Source organism: Mastigoproctus giganteus, chromosome 7 (assembly GCF_048544385.1).
Source record: "Mastigoproctus giganteus isolate SK-2022 chromosome 7, ASM4854438v1, whole genome shotgun sequence".
Taxonomy (NCBI): Eukaryota; Metazoa; Arthropoda; class Arachnida; order Uropygi; family Thelyphonidae; genus Mastigoproctus; species Mastigoproctus giganteus.
The window spans coordinates 13199589-13210247 of record NC_143581.1 but is presented as its reverse complement, the minus strand read 5'-3'; the positions used below and the strand labels follow the sequence as shown (position 1 = coordinate 13210247).

The 10659-nt window shown below is 32.0% G+C and overlaps 1 protein-coding gene across 1 annotated transcript in view; it reads right to left on the bottom strand.

The window, feature by feature from the left end:
* Window positions 1-4025: 4025 nt before the first annotated feature.
* Window positions 4026-10659, bottom strand: part of LOC150082531 (solute carrier family 12 member 4-like) — a 208503-nt gene continuing 201869 nt past the window's right edge. Inside the window, exons 24-26 of the mRNA XM_090378670.1 lie at window positions 9667-9950; window positions 7973-8106; window positions 4026-4117 (exon numbers count right to left, since the gene is read on the bottom strand). Of these exons, the coding sequence (XP_090234796.1) occupies window positions 4026-4117; window positions 7973-8106; window positions 9667-9950 (510 nt within the window). The remainder of the gene's footprint in view (window positions 4118-7972; window positions 8107-9666; window positions 9951-10659) is intronic.

Below are 10659 nucleotides of genomic sequence, written 5' to 3'. Positions count from 1 at the left end.
ATTATTAAACAAATTTAATATAATTTAAAAATGTTTAATATATTAAATTTTCCACTCTGTATAAATACAACAGAATTATCAAAGAATACCGATGGTATACATCACCTGCCAAATTTTTATTATTCAACTCTCTGTACAGTATAGGCAAATATGGACATTTTCTTTACTTTCTTATTGGTGTGACTAGTATCTATATCAAATTTATCACAATAATATCTCTTTATATAAAACAACAATTGCTGGCAGCAGTTAAGTGTGAAGTGGATGACCGGTAGGAATTATGCTTGCATTTTCACTAGTATTTTTAATAATAACTTTATTAAACATTCCTATATAAAGAATAAAATAAAATACACACATCTTTATGTGCTAACAATATGAATATCCATATGAAGCACCAATACCTATATTATTTTATGTTAATTTCTTGGTGAACTAAATTTTGAAAACTAGAATAACTAGTGCAGAAAAAGTAGGCAAAATTTTTCTGAATGTTATTAATATGATATTTGATTAAATGTAAAAAAGCTATTGTAACAATCTTTGAAGACTGAAGAAAATCAAATCTAGTGTTTACATACTTCACTCTTTTGTTCAGATAAAAATCCCAACTTGCTACTCAGGAAAATGAACCATGGCCAGCTGTAAGCATATTTCTGAATTGCCATGTGATAGTGGTAGTGGAGAGGATGAAAGAACAAAGGAAAAGATAGAATAGATATGCAGGTAGCAAGATGGATTTTTCTATCAGAAAAGCTGATGTTAAAACTGACAAAAGAGATATTTGCACAGATAAAAGAAAATATAAAAATAAACTGTTTCACCAATGAATAAAATATATTCATTGTATTGGTTTTTAATTTCACACGTAGTGTACACTAAAATAATATCCACACTAAACTTCACAATGGGATGCAGAAGGATTGTTGTGTTGTGTTGTCTTTGCTTTGTTTACATTTATTATTACTCAATATTTTTTAAACCAATATTTACAGCTTACAAATATTAGATTTTTAAAAATTGATACTTTTTCCATAATTCTGCATTTAACTATATCTTTGCAATTTAAGTGTAAAACTGTGAGTTTTTAATAGAGAAATTGGAACAAAAATTTTCTAGAAATGTATCTATTGCAAGTTAGTGCCAGAGAAACTGAGTCCGACAGAACCAAAACAAAAATTGAGATTAATGCAGTCTTGAAACTGTTTGGCATGACCATGACCAGCATTGGTTAGTTATAGTCATGTTGAAGAGCCTCTTTTAAACAGCCTCCTAATTGTTTAATGATTCATGTAAGACCATAGCAACCAATCTGGTTTTTGTTCCTTATTTGTTTGTACATCTTATAAACATAAATACATTTTTTATATTTTTTAAATTATTCTGGCTTTGATTCATATATAGCAATATTTTTAATTTTAAAAAAAGTTGGTTATTAAGTCATCCATATCACTGAAAATGAGATGTAGTACAACAGGATAATTACTGCCAACAAGGAGAAATGCAGTAACAATATTAAAATTCACATAGATATTCATATTATTAGAATATATACATAGAACTAATAGAAGTTTATTTTAATTAAGCAATGATTGCCAAGAAATGTTATTTTTTTATTATTATATACTAGTTAATGGTAGATTTTGTAATACTGTATGAAAAGTTCCATATTTGCCTCTCATTTTTAGGAATGATATTCTCAGGAAATTCAAAAATATAATTTTCATATGCATATTCTAATCTAAATGGTATTCCATACAGATCTGATCTTGAATTCTTATTTGTGATATCATTTGTATTAATGCTACTATTATTACAAATCCACTATTAATCATTAGTATGTTTTCGTACTGAAAGCAGAAATGGATTTTTATAAAACATGAAAAAATATTCCGCAAGCTGCATTAAATTCAATTTTCTTAATTCAGATTAGAAAAGAAACTCCGGATATACATATATTAAGAGTGAATAAAATGCAGTTGAATAAAAAGGCTGAAAATTCTATCTTAAAATATCAGCTTGCATGCTTTAAATATATATGTATAGTAAAAGTATAGTGTTTATTAATACAAATTACTAAACAAAACCTAGAATATAAAATCTAGCATTATTTGAGAAAGAGAGGCACTTTATGATCTAAGGATATTCAGTGGTATCAAAGCTGGTTCTTCTAATATCACTTATCAAATTTTATACTCTTTAAAAAAGTAATGACATTTCTCACTTGATATATTTTATACTATACTATACTACACTATATGTCATATAAAAATCTATAGGACAGGGATTTTCAATAGTAGTTTGTAAGAATATAAATCTTAATATCACAGGAAGCAAGGCAAGTTGGCTAGATTAATACATCATGAGTGAACTGAAGGCATCTCCAAAATTTTGACAAGTATAAACATTCAGTGACAGAATATGTGGAAGCATGTATTACATGTCATTGCATAACAATCATTTTGACATTATATACCTAGATTTTAGTAAAGCTTTTGATATGATATACCACAAGAGCTTATGTGAAGATCCTTAGGATCGGGGCTGACTGAAAGACAAGAGACAGAGTTGTAATAAATAGCCATTGTTCAGAGTGGACTAGCATAGCAAATGGAGTCCTTCAGGGATCAGTGATATGTACCACTTGTTTCTATCTTCATTAATAACACTGAAGGCATACAGGAGATGGTCTCAAGTTTGAGGATGATTTGAAGGTTGAAAAGGTAGTTAATGATCAGAACTAGGCTATGCTACTTCAAAATGATTTGGTACAGGTATGATTTTGAAAGAGCAGTTAAGACTTAATGCTACTAAATGTCATATTTTGACCCGAGGAAACAGAAACCGAGGTGTATCTTACAGACTAGGGGAGAAGAAGGGGTTAAAGGGATAGTTCAGGATAAAAATATTTGCCGCAGTGCAGTGTAAACAGTAAGGATATAATTATTCCCTATATAAGATATAGGCTGCACTTGGAATATCGTATTGAGGTCTAGAGGCCACTGTGGTTTTAGAGGCTTTACAATGCAAGGGCAATTAAAGGTCATAATGCACTAGGTCTGGAGGCTGAACTTAAAAAAAAAGCCAGAACTTTGAAAAGATTCAAAGAAGAAAGGTTGATAAGGAGCCCTAACTGTTGCCCCTTTAAGGAACAGCTTACAGCACAGACTGGAAAGCTTGGGAACTAGACATCTTGGCAGGTGTCTTGGTGCATAACATCCTGAAGGTATCAATAAAATAATGAGAGAGTGAAGCCTATACTTTCACTGGTAGAAGAGATGAGAGTAGGGGAAATAAATAAAAAATCTTTAAGAGCAATAAGAAGGTAGGATTTTATAAAGTTTACCTTCAGGCAGTATTTGTATATCACTGGAATTGGATTGTCACTTTTTGGTGATGAGAAGTGTTTTTTTTTGACAGATGCAGAAAATGTATACTATATGCTAATATATCTCATCATTTTAAATTACCTCTGGTTTTGATATGTTCATAGATAAGTTAGCAGCTTAGTAAATTTTATGTGTACGTATTTCTCCTGCATGCTCCTACATAAATTACAGTTTTTGCTTATATTCTGAACAGATATCAAATATCATAGCCTTCAATAAATAAATGAAATACATTCAAATTAAATATATTATAACAAAGTTAAAAAAGGTCAGTGAAACTTAACTGACTGTTAATTTTATAGACAGGCAGTAAACATGAGAGATTCATTTTATGATAATTATTTATCAAAAAATATATATAATTCGGAAATCTAAGTAATAAATATTTCATAAAGTAACATAAACGCAGTTATTAAACTGCTGAAAAAAACCAAAAGAAAAACACAATACTGACTGATTAGAGACAGCTGTCTTCAAAATACATAATATTTTTGTCTTATAATTGGACAAAATGCTTACATTTATATACACACTTTTAGTATGAAAAATATTAACTTTCATCTGCAAATTTGAAATACCCAGCCAAGAAGCAGCGGCTTGTGTTTCCTGTCATGAAACATTCTGACTGAAAGAGTTTCAGGAATAAATAGTAATAACTTCACGACCTCCTCCTCTTACCATTAGCACACGTTCCAAGCCTTCTGTTAAAACTTCCAAAAATTCCATATCTAAATCAAATTAAGATTTAACATAACTAATATGACCTTATATTGCAATTTTTTAACATAAAATTTATATTTACTAAAAAAACATAAATGTTTGGTTGGCAATAATTTATTTTATATATTAGTAGACAGATGGGTTTCAAAATTATATAAAAACTACTATAATATTAACTCTCTCTCTAAGTCAATTATGGAAGTAGATTTTTTAAGAGAATATTTATGTAATCAATGTTTTCTGTAGATTTTGAAAACCTAAATTTTTACTGTTATTCTTATGAACAAAACTAACACATCTTTATCAAAATTATTCATTTTGATTTAAGGAAAAGAAATCCAATAGTTATATATTTTTAATTAGTTCAATTAAAAGCTTTATCTGGGGACAGTGGTGAAGTTGTTGGAGTGGCACATATGAAAAGGAAGAAATTGTACAGTAAAAACTGATATGTATTTCGTAGCCTTGGTTATCATAGTTGACTTCATTGGTGCCGATCCTTCACCACTTCTCATATTCTGTCTTTCTCCTTTATTATTGTGTTCACTGTTGACACTGACAAATCTAAATTCTGCACGATACTTATTCGTGTTTGACCATTTTCAAACGTCCTTATTTTAATTTTCTGATCAGAATCGATCACTTTCCTTTTTTTTTTGATAGATTTACTAATACTGTTGTCACTTATTCTCTTAGTCGGCACATGATAACGGTCAAAATGAAATTTTACATAAAGAATTTCACAGGGTTAAGGCAAAAACTCACTATTATCACTCCACACGAGCTCACATTTTACTAAAATACCTTTCTGGAGGTCACTACCATAAAAAAATAAAAACAATAAAAACAATTTGCACATTCCGGGTTACTGGGCTTTTCTGTTTATGCAATTCATTATAAACGGGTAGTAAACTCGATCGTATTGCATTTGTGACAATACCAATAGCTGGAATTCTGAGAGATTTTACGTTATTATGGTGAATGTGTACCCCCTTCACTGAAATCTTCAGCCATATAAAAAAAAACCTAAATAAATTTTAAAAATCTTTTCTTCATTCCTATTTTTCAGCTTGTGACTCCATATCCTGCTGCAATTCATATGTGCCGTGATGTCTTTATTGATTGCTTATTATTATTATTATTCTGTTTTAAATTTTACAATCCTAAAAAAGAAAAAAAAAAATTGAGTGAAAAAAATTAACGTAAGTTCGAAGTTACATAAGTCAGGGACTTATTACAGTACAGTATATCCAAAAGTGTTCAGCAACCTACATAAAAAAATATGGCAATAGATAAACTTACCACGCACTACTCGCGTGTCCCATACGATGCTTCCCTTTATTTTTTTCAATGTCACGTATGGTTTGGTCACCAACATTATAATGGTTCTTTAGAGATTTAACGGATGCACTGTTTTCAAACTTTTGAATAATTTCAAGTTTTTGTTTAATTGAAAGCACAACTCGTTTGCTTTTACCCATCATTTTCGCGATTTCTAAACAAAAAAATTTTTTTTCATTATCCCTGACATTAATAACGAAACAAAATTTTTCTATTTGAGGTGTGACGAAACAGAACAATTGAAGCGACGCACTAAACAAACTAAACATTTCCCTTTTTTTCTTTTTTTTTTTTTTAGCATCAGGTGTGAAGACAGTGGGGGTTGTAAGATAATAATCTCCCAATGACGACTTTATAATGCCCTGCTTGTCACTTATTTATAACTTGCAAAACATCTGTTTATACCTATTCTAGTTATTACTTGAATTTTATGATTTCTGGTTGGTTTTTTTTTTTTTTTTTTAATTTGGAGTCTTTAAGTGTCCCAGGTTAATCCACTTCCCGGTTAAACCGATCCCGGTAAATTGAGAGTCTGCTGTAATTACAATATGGTACAAGGTTTAATATTATCAACTTCCTTGCCTTTTTTGTTTAGAGTTATTATGTACTTAACCTATTTGCTTATCGTAAATTGGCTGAAGCATATTTGTTCCTGTGTTATTTGTTTTCATTTCTGGTTGGGCAACAGCCATAGTATTAAAATGCTTTCAAAAAACACTTAACTATTTATTTGTTTTATCAAAACTTTTGTGGGAATACCTATGCACAAATCCTGAAACCCTCTGAACTATTACACTGATGAAGACAAAATGACAGCTTTCCTCGGAGTACTACTCTTGACCACCAGTCATCTGCCTTTCCTTAATCTCTCATATTCAAAACAACTGGATTCTAGGAGTTTTGAAAGCCACTCTACTGAAAGTATTCAGAACCTCGTATCTTGAAAATTGGATATGAGGTTGTGAATGCACTGGCATCTACAAAAAATGGGAAAGCTCTCTTTAAGTTAGGCACATTGTGTTTTTACATCTGCACTCAGGATGAAAGTTAAAATTATTTTTTATATTACATGCAATTGCACTGTTATTTAAAATGTCAAATACACTTGCCATCAACAGGTGTGAAATAAGCTGAATACTTGCTGGAATTCTATAGGGAAGAGTAATAAAAATCTGTTATTACACAATACCTATATAATAATAACATATACGGTTCATGGACTGGCAGCTGGGAGTGTGAATGGACACAATACAGCTTTGTGCCACTAAGAAACATTATTACTTCATTAATGTAGTGAGTTTGCCATAACAGCATAGTGCATAACCATCATTTAAAGGTATGTGAGTATTCAATACAATCTATGATTAGTGAAAGCCCCAACAAAAGGAGGTAAAGGTTTGTATCATTTTGTTTTAAACTTGGTAAAACAGCTTTTAGTGATCCCATGACAGTCTTATGGGAAGAACAAGGCATTTGAGTGGTTTTAATAGGTGGTAAATGTTTGGGTGAAGATTTGAGAAAAAAAGTGTGCCAAGTCATCCATGAATGCCAATAATTCACCATTAATGACATGCTAGGGATGTTGGGCCTATCATATGTAACATGCTATACAACAAAAGATTTGTCTTTGCAGCAATTTTTAACTAGAACAATTTATCTGCAGTTCCTCACCTGTAGCCGAGTGGGCAGGAGCGGGAGTGCAATAGCACACGCTCTTTGAGTAGACCGGGGTTCAAGCCCCTGACTGCTGAATACGGTCGATCTGCCAACCCGCACTGGACCAGCGTGGCAGATTATGGTCCATTTTTTCCTCAGCAAGAATTGTTGAGGAGGCTTCCATCCTGCAGTGGGTTGATAATGGCTGCACTTTACTTTTACCTTTTACTTTCCTCACCTCTGAGTCCACTCACTTGGCCTCACTGTAACTGCCTCTTGTTCTCCAAGATGAAATTGCACTTAAAAGAACAGATATTTGACAATGTTCATCAGATCAAGACAGAATTGCTGGTGGTAAAGTAAAGTGCAGCCATTATCAACCCACTGCAGGATGGAAGCCTCCTCAACAATTCATGCTGAGGGAAATGGACCGTAATCTGCCACGCTGGTCCAGTGCGGGTTGGCAGATCGACCAGGGGCTTGAACCCCGGTCTACTCAAAGAGCGTGTGCTACTGCACTCCCGCTCTTGCCCACTCGGCTACGGAGGCCTGGTGGTACTGCATGCATTCTCAAATAAGTTCTAGAAATGCTTCCAGCATTGGCAAAATACAGAGCATGGTGTATAAAATACAAAATACTGAGCATGGGGACAAACACTGACCTACGAATAAATTGAGTCCATCCTGTGTTACTAAACCAGTCCAGGAACTTTTGGTTTGTGCTGCATTGATGCTGCTATGACAACAGATATGAGTCAATAACTTTTTTTTTAAGTTTGAAGAGTATGTCATTAATATATATTTTACAATCTTCAAGATAAATTTGTGCAAAAGGAAACAAATCATACTAAATATTAAAAGGATACAGTTTGCTTCAACTTTATTAAATTTAGGAGGTCCAGGAAGATTAATTATAACTAGTTGAGCATCATGAGATTTATTCACTATTACTTCATTGAGTTTTACAGCTGTATGCATTCGTCGCACATTAGCTTCATCACTACAAAAAAAAAAAAAAAAGGCTAGGAATTAAAGACACAGCTTTGTGTTCTGGTAGAATTTGGAAAAAGATATATATTGCAACATAGCCTAATATAGCAAGAGCTACTTTGCTTCCTTCTCTGAAAGCAGAATTAAATTAGCTTTAAAACTGTAGACTACATTAAAAACTGGTAAAAAAAAATGCAAACAAAAAAAAAAAAAATGCATACATACACTGAGAGCCAAAAAAAAAGTAATGAGATAGGGGAGAAACATGTGCCTACTGTCCTCACTGCTGAGGAATGATCAATTTAAAGGATTTCTCTTCAAGTGAGACAGTAGGCACATGCTTCTCCCCTACCCCAGCACCTTTTTGGCTCTCAGTGTATGTATGTATGTGCTTATTTTCTGTTTCATCAAGCTACCTTTTTTGTATTTATATTTTGGCCCTCAATGTATGTATCCCATTTTACTTTTTGTAGAGGGTGGTAATGAGGACAGAAACAGGAAGATCCTGTTTCTGTCCTCATTGACTGAGTATTCATTATCTGAGTCTTAACAGTAATTTGGGAACTAAGATAATGTGAGACAGAGCCAATGAAATGTGGAAGATTTTTGGAGCAAATTTTTGATTGTGTTGAAGTTACTGAACAAGCTTGAAGGAAGTTTCTGTTTTGTTGATAAATAGTTGCTGGAAAAGCTTATATTCTGATGCTATTTATGCCTTTGAAGAATTCAATGGTAATTGGATTCTATGAACTGATGAAATGACATTGGAGAATTGCTCAAATCACATGAATGCAGTGATTGAACGTGAAAGAAAAAGAATTGAGATTATGAGTGGCATTTAGGAAAACTGATGAAGCCTTTGAGTAATTTTGCAATGATGACCATTATCTGAGTCTTAGCATGATCATACTGCCAAGGTTCTAGAGCAGGACCCCCTGTTAACTGAGCTTCGTCCCTCCTTCTCCACCTCATGGTCTTACAACATTCATCTATATTCATATTCAAATATTTTTAGGTAAGGTACCTAAACATTATTAAAAAATAGTATGTACTTAATAAACTTTTTTGCTATTATTGTGTTCATGTCCCAGTTAGACCTTATTTTCATTATGCATTTTGTATAAGATTTTGGTACCCACTTTAAGTGGCCTTTTCTTGGTCCTAATTATCCTTGGATAATGGAGATCCCTCCCTGTATTTTATTTTTCAGCCTTTAATGTAATTCTCAGTTTAAAGTTTAATGTTTAAACTATATCGGAAATAATATCATAAATACACAAAATAAGATTAAAGTGGATATTTTAAGTTTTCAGAATGGCATTACACACTTTAATAAATCAATCCCTTTTCATATTAATGTTATCAATAAATTATAAACAATATTCACTTCTGTATTATTTAATAAAGAATTGTGTGATGAACTTTATTACACTTTTCTTATATAACCTTTAAAAAAAGCTACTACTTTTTGAATATACCTGAGTTATAGTCATCAAATGATATCAGAGGGATTTTACTTAAAATTTCAATATGATTAATATCAGTTAAAAAAACATCGATAGAAACTTACGGTTTCATCCTCATTAATTTATCAAAGCTATCATCAAGTTTAGAATCCTCTAAGTTGTTCTTTACTGAATTTGGAGAGCTTTTCAATGGTGACTGCAATGGTGTGGTTGTAGGTGAGTTAGAACCTGACAAGCTATGACTACTACTGTAATTATCTATCACATTAGTGTTACTGGTTACATCTATTAATTCTGTTTCATCAATCTGTTGGGGAATTTCATTGAAGCGCACTTTTGAACCTGGACGACTTTGAGTTTGGCGGTGTTGATCCACTATTGTTTGCAGCTGTATATTTAAAAAATATATATATGGATTATTGATCTTGATAAAAACAACTAAATGAACTGGGAAGAATTAAATTAAGATTTAATTTTTAATTAAGCCAGTGTTCAGGATTTCACTTAGTCTTTAAATTAAATTTAATAGAAAAATTATCAATACATGATAGATATTATCAATGATGAAGGTCTCCATAGTCGAGTGGTCAGGAGCAGGAGTGCAATAGTACACACTCTTTGAGTAGACCAGGGTTCAAGCCCTTAACTTCTAAATACGGTCGAACTGCCAACCAGCACTAGACCAACATGGCAGATTACGGTCCATTTCCCTCAACATGAATCGTTGAGGAGGCTTACATCCTGCAGTGGATTGATAATGACTGCAGTTTACCTTTTACCATTTTTTTTTTTTTTTATTATCAATGATTGTGACTAGTGATAGAACCTTAATTTAACAGACTCCAGAAACAAATACCAATAAAATAAAAATTCAGCAACAAAGCATCAAAAAGCCTGCCTGGCATAATTAGTATTTTTCCAAAATTAGAACTACTCTTCAAACAAAATAAGTCATAGTAAATTATAGAAGATATTATCCTAGCAAATAAACTAAGGAAATCTGCTCAGTGATTCCAGTCATGCTCTTGGTATGTGGAAGAAAAACTCACATGCATACAAAAAAATAAATTTCTGAACATTATGAATTTTTGAGATTT